The sequence below is a fragment of the Rhopalosiphum maidis genome, chromosome 2 (genome assembly GCF_003676215.2).
Source record: "Rhopalosiphum maidis isolate BTI-1 chromosome 2, ASM367621v3, whole genome shotgun sequence".
Classification (NCBI taxonomy): Eukaryota; Metazoa; Arthropoda; class Insecta; order Hemiptera; family Aphididae; genus Rhopalosiphum; species Rhopalosiphum maidis.
This window is the reverse complement of record NC_040878.1, coordinates 45593991-45608625: the sequence shown is the minus strand read 5'-3', so window position 1 is coordinate 45608625 and position 14635 is coordinate 45593991. Positions and strand designations below refer to the sequence as shown.

Sequence of the window (14635 nt, the reverse complement as noted above, 5' to 3'; positions counted from 1 at the left end):
TTTGTGTGAAATTTTCGTTTTTCCTTAATTTTTTTGTTTGTTTTTCCCGATTTTAAAAGTAAGTATTGTGAATTTTTAAGTTTGACCTTTTTAAAATATAAGCTAGATCTTATTTGTTATCAAAAACCACTCCCTTTTTTTGAAAATCGAAGCATTTTATCGACTCCTTATCGTATACTCATATACAAATAATAGAAATAAAATACATTTTGATAAAATTAAAAGGTACATTCATCGCTCAGCTTGGAATTAAAATTCCATATGATTTTATGCAATTTATACAAAATCAAAATTATTTTTTTTTTATCTAATAATATGTAAGTAATATGTGGACTAATAAAAACATAATGAACATTTTATGTTTCGTAAAATACCAAGATAGATTTATTTAAATAAATAATACTATTTCTCTAAGCTTTTGTCAATTTATTTTTTTTATTACATATAGGATATTCATATTGACTATTAGTTATTATGGATACTATATTATTCAAAAAAAGTACTATTCTGTACCACCTAACATTGAGGTTTTTTTCACTTTGTTAAAAATATAACCCAATAAAAAACTTATCCTAATTTATTATTACGACTATATGAATTGCAAATTTAGAGGTATTATATGGTCAAAAGGCATTGTCCTAAGTGCTTTTTAAAAGTTCATGGTAACTCTTACTGTTCGTCAGTAATGTAAGAAGTTTTATTTTACAAAAGGGTTCTTATACTTTTAAGAAGATTAAATAATGTATTAATGTTTTCATGTCCAATCGTTATTGTGTTCTATGATAACATGTGTATGTGTTTAAGGTCTAACATTAAAAAATATTATTATTTTTTATTTATAAATATTAAAAATTAGTTGTAGAAAGGTCAGTCTATACGACTTCAGTGGAAAGTCTCTTTATCCGTTTACAATCAACTTAACATCAAACAACAAATACACTTATATTGTAAATATTTAATTTATAAACAAATAATGTAATACTGTAATAGTATAAGAAAAGTTAAAAAAAAAATGATTTATAAAATTATATCTTGCTTGTTATTGTCGAACTTATTAAATTTTTATTAATATACATCTTTGAATTGAAGATTTATTATTCTGTATTCAATATTTATCCTTTTATTTGTTTGTTAATAATGTATAATATTATATAATATGTAACTATAGTTTATAGCAGAGGTTGCTCAAACAGTCAATCGTGACCTATCGATCGATTCCAGATGATTTAAAAGTCGATCCCCACTAGTTGAAATATGTTATTATACATTTAGTAACCCCCCTAATAAATCCCGTGGACTGCTGACAACAATTTTTCCTGTCCTCGATGCACACATATTTTCATTAACCTTAGTAGAGTTTTATCATAAAAAGTTTAGTCACCCTTGATCTATAGATTATATTCTCCTCTGAGTATGATTAAGAATAATAAATTATCAGGATTTAATAAAATTTTGATTTAGTATAAGTATTGAAGAAATAAAAAAAAATTTCATTGTATAATCGACGAGTTGTGTAATTTGTATGGTGTTCCGGTGTAGCACCAAAATATTCTTGTCTTATAACAATACTTTGTTTACGTTTTATGGTTAACTCCACAAAACTCATAAAATATATACAATCGTATTGCCCTGACATTCACCGCTGATTTTCATTATAACATCTCATAACACATCTAAACCGTATTATTGAATTGTATTACATTAATTTTATTTAGTATCACGTTACAATTATATTTCACATTATTTTTAAAATCATAAAATAATATATATATATATATATGTTAATACCATTGATAAATAAATTAATTAATTTGAAATTCTCATTTTTTCATTGTCTCACAATAAGTGTAGTAACATGATATGCATAATAATGATAATATATCGATGTCATCTGAATAAGATTGCGGGTGTATTAAATAAAATATTTACTATAATATAAACCTACACTTGAAAGTTGAAGAATATTCAAATAAAATTAAATCGAAATCAAAAAGTTCTCACTCAAAATATTACCGTACGTTTAGATTATAAATTATGGTAAATTGAATTTTTCAAAATGAGAACGATAACGACTATTCTATCACTATGTTCTAATAATAAGATATATAAAATTATATAATATTTAAACTCTTTCCTCGTCAAATATTTTGTTTTCTAATCGTGCGCATACACACGTATATTTTGGTCGTCAAATATGCAGTGATGTGCGTCGATATACATTTTATACCGACATGCCAAAAAGTTATATAGGTAGGTACTAACGCTAGCTCGGTATTATCGTATATTTTATATTCTGTGGAGCATTGCATATGATGTGGGTATGACGTTGCCATTTTATGTGATCTTGGGTCATAAACAAAAGTTTTAACACTATAATTTCCCTTATTTAAATTACCAGCTGCCTTCAATGCGTAAACTTATACTAGCCGGAGATACGAAAATAAGATTATTCAATCTAATGAACAGAGCTCTAATGCGTAAAATGTAGCGTACATATAAACAGAGGATAAAAAATAAAAAATTTAAAATCGATTTTTGTCGGGAATATTTATGTGGGCGTGTGTGTGTTTGTTGGCCTCCCCCCAACTCTGCGATATAATAACAGTATAGCTAACGACTTTATTTGGCGTTAGCCGCCCTGAGCGCGTTGACGCCCGAATAGGAAACCTTGAGCACGGACAAGAATAGTGGCAAATTGGCTATGAACACCTTGCCGATGGTCAATTGCAACGACGTTTGCGTCCTGGACATGACCATCATCAGTGACCGGCGAAAGCGCACGGGCTGCGCATACCACGCCGCCGAGTACGAGGCCCTGAGTAAGCCCACGTGCGCGTCCTCGACCATGCTGCCGTACATGCAGAATATGAACAGCTCGGCCAGGTAGTTGGAGAGTGTCAGCAGACCTTTGGCTATAACGAACCGGTTGCCCACGAATATCATGTTGAACGCCGACAGACAGAAGTAGAGCGTGCTGAACATGAGCTCCAGCAGTATGATGTACCCGTAACTCTCGTTCAGCTGGTCTTTGAAGTCAATCAGCCGGTGATGAAGCATCACGCAGCTTTTCACGTGATCCAAGAGCTTCTGTTCGGTGGTCTTGCCGGTGGACTGATCGTACTCGACGATCTCGACCGCGTGCTCGATGTAGGCGGACAATATCTGGAACTCGGATATCATTTGGCTGACGAAGAACGTAAACGAACACATGATGCCGGTTATAATGAACTTTACGGTCACGACGATCAAAAACTGTATCACAAACGAAACCGCATACGTCCCGATCTGTAAAATGTATGATATTATACGACATATTGTGAGGCGGGTAATTGAAAAATCGATATTATTGGTAGGTATGCCGTATTCAAAAGAAATATTGCACCCACATCATTTCGCTGTTATACCCGAAGTCTGAGAATCATAAACTGATATTCAATTTAAGTAACCTTAAAATTATTGAAAATAAAAATAAAAATGATATAATTACTTTTTATCATGAAATATGTAAGTATATACTTCAAATGATATTGCTTATAAATATTTACAACTGAAGCGAAAACAATACATTTATGAAAACTATCAAATCAATATTTGTATTTTTAAATAAATGAAGATAAAAAATATCAAAACCTTTGTGAATGCTTTGAAATTTGTTATTAACTTTTCAAATATCTTTAAAAGATTAATTTAAATAAAAACAATAGCCTTATTTCAAAAATAACACACAATATATTTATATAATGCATAATATATTGCATATTATATGTATATTAATTGTATATATAAATTATAAAGACTATAGAAAAGGATATTTTATTGTTTATGTATACTTGTGAATAAAAAAACCACTGTTTCAAGTTTCCACTGTTAATATTTTAGGAAATAGAACAATGGATAAATATAAACCAATTATACCAACATTTTGTTTTGAAATGCTGAAAAAACGTGGCTTAACGATGGCAAATTATTTTTTTAATTGGTGTAAGTCAATTTATAATGAATCTTGAAATAAAATTGAATTGACGTAAATCAAAAAAAAAAAAAAAAACAAACAAATAAAAGTCTCAAATAATAGAATCTCAAAAAAGTAAATATTTTGATTATTTTATGTACAGGAGATGCTAAAATATTCGACGAAAATGTCTAGTCTATTTGTTTTTTTCCTTTGTGAATTACAACAATGTAACAAATATAAATATTTTGATGAAAACTGATGTTACGTATATTCGTATATTATAGGTATTTTTGACTAAACAAAGTAATGAATATATTGATTTTTCAATGATGTGTGTATTTTTTTTTCTGTCTGGCATCACCTTTTAGTGTTTTGAACTTAGGGGATGCTTTCTAGTTGTAAATTAGATCTATATAGTACTTTTGGAAAAAAGTAATATTTTCTAGTATTTTTCAAAATAATCAAGGAAAAAAAAGAAACCGTATTGTTTACTCAAAACCAGGATTCTATAAAATCGATTTTGTGTTTGTTTTTCAACAAGAAAATTTTAGTCTGAAGACCTTTAATATGTTCATTAAATGTTTGTCAGTATTTTTTACTCATTGTATAATTGTGTCTCTTTTTGAGATATTAATACATTTTTAAATTTTTAAATTTTTTTAGTATTTAATATTAATGTCGATAAAAAAAATGTTCACTTTGTTAAAGAGCTTGAAAATTTAATATAAGGTTTCTCTAAAGTTCTCAGCTATCTAAAAACATTAAACATACATAAACAGTTTTTATTTTTAAGCTTTTGAATATTTAATTGTATTGAATTTCGTCGAAACAATGTATGATTTTTTTAAAGACGTATTTAGATCAAATTTAGACGAAATTAGATATTTGAATGAAAAATGATGACTTTAGTTTTTTTTGTAATTCAAGAATATTATTCGTGGTCTCGTGGGTACTTGTAACTTTTAAAAAAATATTATTATATTTTTTACAACATTTAATAATATTTTCGCAGAACTATATTAATTCAATCCTCTGTATTACATTGCAATTATTGAAAGTTAGGAATTAGGATTATGCATAAAAGATTATTTATTGTATTTATTTATTAAAAACGAATACTTCTGTAAATAAAATTAAAATAATATACCCTAGTACCTAACGAAGAGTATTGTTTAAGTGCAGACTAGTAAACATAACAATTGTAAAAACGTTTTGTTTTTATGATAAACCCTATTTTTTTATAAAACTGTAATTAAATAACGTATAACCGTAAAAGCTTATTTATTGTATTATATTTTATGATTTTCGCATCGATAAGTTTTGAGATGTAAGTATAAACGGTATGGTATTGAATTTAGCCTGAAAATTTAAATTTTTACGTTTTAGATTTATTAACAATCACATATTCTATGAAAAACGCTAGGTGAATTTATATATATATATAAAACAGAAATTAAAATATTTATAATAAGAAATAAGTTAGTAATGAATCAATTATATATTATTTATTTTTGAATTTTTTACGGTAAAATGTACTATATTAGTATAAGTATTAGATATTGATATAAAATAAAATAAAATATATTATGTAAAACTCGACAACTATGTATAACAAGTATAATACATTTGGGCGAACTGTTTTTGGAACATTTTATTTACTACTATTTAAATGATGGCTAAATATATTTTTTAAATATTTTGTCCATAAATTATGGAATTCTGACTTCAAGTTAATTGTTAAGCATAGAAAAACCTAAACAATTCGCTGATAATTTTTGGTAGTTTGTCTTATGTCTATCAAAATAAAATGAAATTACTTTTGTCTAGATTGGTAAAACTACATACAATTTAATATTATTTATTTTAAACATCTATGCCATTGGTATATCCTAATCTAAATAAAAATGATTTATATTCCCCTAAATTAAATTGTATTCGTCCGAGTTTAACATCGTATGGGTTATTTGATGATATTAATACGTTGATTTATCCAACATTGTTTTTGTAAAAAATAAAAACTTTAGAATATAAACTCATTTATAAATTTAAGTCAATGAATTATTTACCCTTTGATACCCCCGTAACCAATCCTTAAAAATACTATTGGATTACCTAATTTTAACCTAATTGTGTTATGATTCATACTAAATACTTAAATACTTTTTATATGCAAACAATAATGAATAAAAATATGTAAAAATTTATGTTTGCAGTAGATTTACCTGACTCGTGTCACCCGGGAACCATAGGACCACCATTTGCGTGCTCTGTGAACCTAACTTTACGTCGGTGAGACTAGCGGCTGTCAGCGGCACCATAGCCGTGGCCGGTATTTCGAACAAGACCAGTGTGAGATACGAGGCCATTACCTTCATCGTGAATTCGCCGTACGACGTGCGTATTGCCGACATCTTGCGCTTGAGCTCATCCGGCATGGGTCTTTCGTAGCTGGGGAACTCGTTGACGACCATTAGCAGCATGGTCCGGTTGAAACGTTTCGTCCGGATGGCGAACGTGATGATGGCCAACATGAACACGCATATCACGAAGTACGTGAATGATTCGAGCGCTTTTTTGTTGTCGGCGATCAGCACGGAAGTCATGGTCATCCCCGACGTGATCATTATCGTCGAAAATTGAACGGACCTGAGCACCGTTTCAATCGTGGACAGACGGTCCGAGGACGAGTCGAAAAGCACGCTCCATCTAATGCAAAACTTTTGGAACGGCGTCAGAACGAAACGCTCGGGTTGCTGCATCACATCTATCGCGCCAACGAACGGCCGACCACGCAATAAATATTAAGTAGGTAATATAATACTATACGTCTATGTTTAGTCGCGATATTAAGTTTGAGTACCAGATACCTGTAATATATATTCATATATTATTTTGATATTTACAATATACGTTACATAAATTGCCCGATGAATCGTATGTTAAACGCTATATTGCTGTGGAAAAATTCTAATATATAATATTTAAAAATATCTATAATTTTCAAATATACTTTTAAAATGTTTTGTCAAATTTCAATAGGTACAAATACAGTTTTTATTTTTAATGTCGTTTATTCTATGAAAATTTACAATCTATACAATCAATAAATACAATAAGTAAATGTGAACAATGAATATAATGAGACGATGAGAAAAAGACGATGAATAAGATTTTTACATTAGAAATTCCTAGATGAAATAGTTTAAAAAAAAAACAACAAAAGTTTTTAATATTTAACTATCCGTGAAAACTATTCAAGATTAACATTTTTCGAGGTAAGAATTTTTTTTTAATATACATAACATAAATATTTCATTTTAATTGAGTGGAGACAGTATCCAATATCAATGGATATTTCCCAAAGGATTTAGCATAAAAGTAAGTTTTAGCATCTATATTAATTGAATAAGTTCGTATATGTTCACGTTCACAAAATCGATATATATATACATTTTTTACTATGAATAGTTTTGGAAAACACTTCTACTGTACAAATCTTAAGATTTAAAATCTAGCTATAGCATAATATTATTATTAACATTTAGTTTCAAATGTAAAATTAAGGTGCAGTTACAAAATTGCGTATGTTCTAAACTTCCAACAGCAAAGGTTTTATTTGTATTTTTTTTTCTTTTTTGACATAGTACCTTATGCAATTGATTAGACTTACGATTTTTTTTATTTCATATTTTTGTATTTTTATTATAATAATAATAATAAAATAAGTGTATATTTCGAGTATAGTTCAAATATTTTTTTTTCAAAATGTATTTTAAATCACAAAAACAGTACTTCAATACTTACTTCACAAGTTTGCAAATATTCACTTTATACAAATCGCACTGTGGGTGAAACGAGCTCAGACCTAGTTAGTCGACCGTGTAAACGTTTGTCTGGACACCTATCGAGTTCCGTGACGATGTGAGTTATATAACCCTATATATTTTCTGTTTGTCATTATATAATATAATCATACGTCGACTATATCGACTACGGTCATCGAGAAAATATTCTTCATGTATCTATAATAATATACAACAACAAGTATTATTTGTCTTAGTTGTTTGTCTTTTAATGTTTGTAACGTAGCACGCGCATAATATCCCGTAAACTGTTACATAGAAAATCGTTCAAGTCGAATGTTTGGTGTGTCAAAAACTATATTTTATTCTTACACCTATTGTAAATAATAAGACCCATATAAACATGCGACACGATTTGTGTCGCTGTCGCAAGGACATAATGTTATATGTAAATTATTAATTTAAACAAATAACAACTATGAAAAACTTTTTTTCAGCAACGAAAAAAGGTTTTATTTCCAAGTTGTGTGTAATTATCGAAAACGAAATTAATAACGAGAAGGTACAAAAAAAAGCATTACATTTTGCTATTATTTTATATTAGATAATCCTATCGGTGTCGTCGGTGAAAAATTATACTTCCAAAGATTAACTACATTTATTATTGGTTGTTTCGGCCAAATTCATAATAATGGTCTAAAATTAAATCCAATCACAATAATTATTTTATTTTCAGTAACCAATGTATAAAATAAGTTACAATATATAAATTAACAAAAAAAAATGGTTTTTCGTGAGTCAGCTATATTCAACATTAATATATGTTTAAAAATAAAGATTAGTCTGTGACATTATGGATCTAGCTAAATCTATTGAAGAATGTTTAATGAAAATCGCACAAACACTGAATTTATGTATAAGGCATTTATTTTAGGCCTTTTATGTTACACAGAGTGATTCTTTTATGATTTTACACTCATTATTTTGTAAAGCATTGACTTTTTACAATTTTTTTTTCAAAATATTTTGTTTCATAATTTTCTCAAACTGTACGAGTTTTTATTTTTTCACCCTTTTATTCAATAGTGAAACCACTATCAACTTTTGATTTTGAAATTGTAACCTATGTCCTGCACTTAAAATGTAATGAATTAATAGGGTTAATTTTTTTATGAATTTTAACGTTCAAATTATTATTTTCGTTAATTTCTTAGCAAGATGTAATAGCTTTTTAAAGTTTGGCGGTTTTTGGTTTTTATAATACTTCTTGTTTCATATAATCATAATATATAATAAACTTGTTACCGACTATTGACGCAGTGATGAACTTTGTACCTGTAGTACTAACTGACAATCTTAATAACCTATAGGATGAACACCTAAAAACCTTAAACCACCCAACTTTGAGCAGCTATAACTCACGGACAGTTAAATGAAAAATTAATAACTTTAACGTTAAAATTCATAAAAAAAAATAGCTCTACTATTTTATGACATATTAAATATAGGTTACCATTTGAAAATCAAAAGTCAATAATGATTTCAATATTAAATATAAGGGTGAAAAAAATAAAAAATTTTTATAGTTTTAGAAAAGCATGAAACTAAAAATTTTGAAAAAAAAATTGAAAAAAGTTAACACTTTTTGAAATAATGAGTGTTTAATGATAAAAGAATCACACTGTATAGTTGATATATTTATTAAGTATAGCTGATCCTCCATAGCGTTACCCGTGACACATTAAATAATACCAGGAGATTTACCCCGTCTTAAAGTTTGTTATGTACAAACTATATATATTGATAACATATTCATTTGAATGTTTTTGGCTAAAATCTTTATATACATAAAAGAACAGGCTATTTTTATGTTCCAATTTTGTGATGACAATATTTAACTTTTTTCCAATTTTTTTCACAGAGTTGTTCCAAATACCTGTCTGAGTGTCGCCACATCACCCGATTTTCAAAATTTTGATTTTAAAGGGTTGAAATCAGTGAAAAAAAATGTTTACGTGTAATTCGTATATCTATATTCATATAATAACAAAAGCAATCGGCCGATAATGGAAATACGGTATGGCATGGCGTCCCGAGGGTTTCCAGCTACCTGCAACCTGACCCTTTTTTTTTGTGTGTATCTTTCGGCGTGTAGATATGAATTGTTGAGAGGCGTAAAACACCTGTCACCAACTAGCTCAATGCTCAATTATATAAATTATAAAATAAATTTTTTTCGTCTTTAAAACACAACAATGCGAGTTGATTTAAGAATTTAATTTTGAAAAAGCAAAAATTACACACGGGCGAAGTCGGGAAATCCAGCTATACATAAGAAGAACAGGCGTTCTTTATGTTCCAATTTTGTGACGATAATATTTAACTTTTTTCCAATTTTTTTCCACAGAGATGTTTCAAATACTCTTCTGAGTGTCACCACATCGCTCGATTTTTCATTTTTTTTTGTTCGAGGGGTGGGATAGGGGGTTTGTATTTAAAGGTTACGGTTTTTTAGACTGTTATTTAAATAATTTAACGATTTTTTTCACAAGAGTGTACTAAATGAGTCTATAAGTAAATCACTCTTATTAATTTTATTTGTCATTTCAGTTATAAATATCATTAATTAAGTTAAATTATAAAAAATATTATGTACTACGTGACTAGGCTTTAAAAAGTTTAATTATGATAAAAAAAAACCAATTTATATAAGAATCGATTATTTAATACACGAGCGAAGCCGGGTTATTCAGCTATATAATATATTACAGGCCTAAAATTGTATTCAATCGTAATAACTATCTTCTTTAATGTAACCTACGGATTTCATGTGTAATCCTTAACACACACACACACACACACACACACACACACATAAGTATTGCATTTTATATTAATATTTATTAATCTAGGTTCAAATAAATACAACTAAAATATTTTAAACCAATCATTTTTGTAAATTTATTTTCCATAATTTTTAAGCTAAATATTATAATCTATAATTTTACAATCAGATAAATCTAAAATAATAACATGTAATAATAATTGGCTAACAAACAATCATCATAAACATCGTATTGGTATCTCCTTAGCTGTAATACTCGTACCTATACTTATTTGTAATCAGTAATTACTAAACAACTAAATACTATACAACAATATGTGAATGGAGAGCTAACAAATTAAAATACATCATCACTATACCAAATACATTATTATAATACTAACTGATTTTAATATTGTAAATCAACTGCAATGTACGTTTACTATATTATTTGAATTTTCACTATATTTAACAATAAAATATATTACAATTTACATTCATCGCGTATACAATTGTTTTTATATGTATAATGATCATTGATCATAAAAAATAACACCAACATTATTTAAATTTGAACTATCTCATGGAGATTAATTATAAATTACTTGTTTAACATAATATAATTTTTATTTATTATTTTATATTCACAATAAAAAAAAGAAACGTTTTTGTAACTTTAATAATTTCGTAACAAAATACTTAGTTAAACACAAAAATCAATATTTTGTCAAGAACATTTTACTTATTATTATAATAATAATAATTCAAAAAAGTATATATATATATAAGTGACATTTAATTGTATAAACTATATTTTTACCAACTATATTATGATAAAGTTGTATAATTATTTATACAATTAATAGGTATTGTGTTTATAAATATTCAAAATGAATAAATATTATTGTATACCTAAAATGATTTAAAATATAGTAACCGTAAACAATACCTATATTTACGATCAGATGATATTCACACAAATAGTTTATTTATTCATTTTTCTTGTGGCTTTTGAATGGAATCATATGATATCTATGAACAATAGGTAATCAGTGAATTTTAATTAGTTCACAAATTGTACCAGATTATCATGTACAATGTACATGTTTATAAAATATACAAACTGATATTTTGAAAAGAATAATAATATTACAACTCGCTTGTTTTATCACTTTTTTGCCTTTAAATATTCTTGTCGTTAGTTTCGCTATTATCATTACACAACGTCGTGGCAACTGTAACGTTCTCATTGACCAGAATGTCATCATCCGTATTACCATTCTGAATAGATTTGAATAATGCTGATTTATTACCAATAGTAGATTTGCGATTTGTTTTTGATCGCACAGTCAATTTGTGCCATGTGACCACTCTCACCGAAGCTACAGATTCTCCAACACCCTATACAAACGTAAACAAACATATAAATGTTAAATTTGTATTTTAAATTTAAAACTATTGTAATTTGTAAAGGTAATTCGTGTTTTGAAATTATAACCACACGAGGAGAATAATACGTTAATAATTAATTATTTCCGGTCAGGAATGCATATATTATAGTATCATTTTTACTAAAGTAATGGATTTATAGCAAAGTGCATAAATTAGCTGTAAAATTAACTTAATTGAAGTTTAAAATCTTATCATACCTTAACAGCAAAATTAATTATTCTCCTAACATGCAGTCTATAACCGTTTTGCGTACTAGTTATCTAAATATAAACATAATTAGATAAAACAGGCTTTTTTTCGTAAGTGCTGTTTATCATATTATTTAAAATATCATCTTGAGAATATATTAAAAAAAAAAAATCAAACACCAAAATTAAGTTAGAACACATTTTTTAGATTTTTTAAAACTATGGAATTTGTAACAACATACCTCACTGCTTAGGGGTTTGTTGTTACATAATCGGAGTCAATTATCCCAGATAAATGAAATAGTAAACATTAAAATTAAACTTTAATTTTTCAGTGTTAAATTTGACAACAATTCTTTCCTAATTTGTGACAATAAATTCTAATCTACTATTTGATAATAAATTAGCTTTTTAAATTAAAATGTACGTTAATACTCAATGTACTAGTTATTTGTCAAATTAATAATTATAAATTTAACTGAAATATATAATTAGAAAACATTAAAGGTATTTACGGAAAAAAAAATTACCCACAAACGTAATTTTCACTTTTTCGTCTTAAAATGTGTCACACGATTGCAATCAGCTCATAGCCGAGATAAAAATGAATATACTCATTATGTATAGTCCATATAACGAACATAAATCTAAAATACCATAAAGTTTCAGTTATTAATTTTGTGACAACCAACCCATGTGACAACTAGCCCCGGTCTACCAATGTTTTGTGTTTTGCTATATACAGGCTATGGCTGGGATATCCGCATAATTATGACTATTGTATTATTTATTAGGTGTTTTAAATAATTTTATACATTTTATATTTATCTCTCCAAGTAAAACATATTTTATCTTTATATTTATCGTAGTGTTAATGCTATAGAAATGCTATTTTAGTTTACAACAGTTTCGTTGATTTAGTGTCGTGTGTGGTGTATTATAGCGAGATACTCTGATTGGTATAGTAGATAAAGTTTTCAAAATAATTTTATAGTTTATTTTTAACTATAGGATAGTTATGTACTTGCGAATATATGGGCTGCTACCTTGTCCAATAAAGTGCAAACAATTTAGTAGGTATTAAAGTAAAACTGTATCAAATAAATTATAAATACAAATATATTAAAAAATAGGTTAACAAACTACATTTATACTATGGATATTTAAGCGATGTAATGTTCATAAGTTAGTTCTATCAAAAACTACAATTTGAGATATAACAATATAAAATAATGATAATGATAATATCCATATGTCATTATTACGTGCATCATATGTATGTACTATTTGGCACATGAAGTACACAGCATTATTGTTTCACTTCGAAAATTATAATCTATAAAATTACTATTTAACTTGTTGTCTCCCACCTAATTTCCAAACACTGAATAACTGTAATAGAAGTAATACATTCCTATAAAGTTTCCAATAACGGTAAAAAAACTTTAGTGACATTTTTCAATACATTTAATAATTCCGGAAATAGATGTCAATATGTTTGGAATTCACAGTAGGTATATGGTTTATAATATTTATTTAATTTAATGAATTTGTAGTAATGATATCACGTTAAATGTGTCATTTAATTAAATAACAATTATGTATATTGAATAAACACACGTGGAACATAAATATTTAATTTATTTATAACGGGCCAAACCATCATGTATGACAATAATATTGTTATGTGTCAAAATATTTATTTATAATATCTATTTACTAGTTGAAAAACTATGTATTACAAATAAAATCAGAACAAATAAGTATTATAACCAGTCTTACAAACTTAAAAAAAAAAATAGCACCTAATTAATAATGTATAAAATGTATAACATTTTAAGTATTTAATATAAAAAAATATATATTTTATTTAAAATTACAATTTTATGAAAACTATAATCATAATAATTATTAATTTATATAAATTATTTGTGGATTAAACCATATTTTAGTACCTAAATTGATAAATTAAAGTTAAAATTGTATTTAATATGTAGCATTTATTGATACTATATTATTATGGTTTTTTTTTTGTTAGTGGAATACTGAAATATGATACGTACATTTATACGGTGGATGGTTACACAAAACACTTAATCACTTTTTGTCAGTAATTTTCGTTTGGTATAATATAGAATTTTACATTTCTTTTTTTCAAGAGTATAATAATATTTAAAAATAAAAAGCATTTCACTTTTTGGATATTAATAATACTATTTTTATTTACCATAGTTTTAAATATCTGAATATTATTATTTTATATTTATTTTTAGCCTATTTTAACTCGTCGCCAGTTTTAAAGCATAATATATTATATATTGTAGTTATAAAAATGTTTTCTTAATAAAAAAAAAAAAAAAATAATAACAAAAATAACAGTAGGTATATTTGGTTATTATTTATTTTTTATTAC

The 14635-nt window shown here is 26.7% G+C and overlaps 1 protein-coding gene across 2 annotated transcripts in view; it reads right to left on the bottom strand.

Annotated features, from left to right (window-relative positions):
• Positions 1 to 2619: 2619 nt before the first annotated feature.
• LOC113554297 (gonadotropin-releasing hormone receptor-like) overlaps positions 2620 to 14635 on the bottom strand; it is a 91562-nt gene continuing 79546 nt past the window's right edge. The window contains exon 8 of one of the 2 annotated variants that reach the window (XM_026958067.1): positions 2620 to 3285. In XM_026958067.1, the coding sequence (XP_026813868.1) occupies positions 2620 to 3285 (666 nt within the window). Of the gene's footprint in view, positions 3286 to 11461; positions 11984 to 14635 lie in introns of those variants that run through there. The other variant, XM_026958068.1, reaches the window with a different exon arrangement.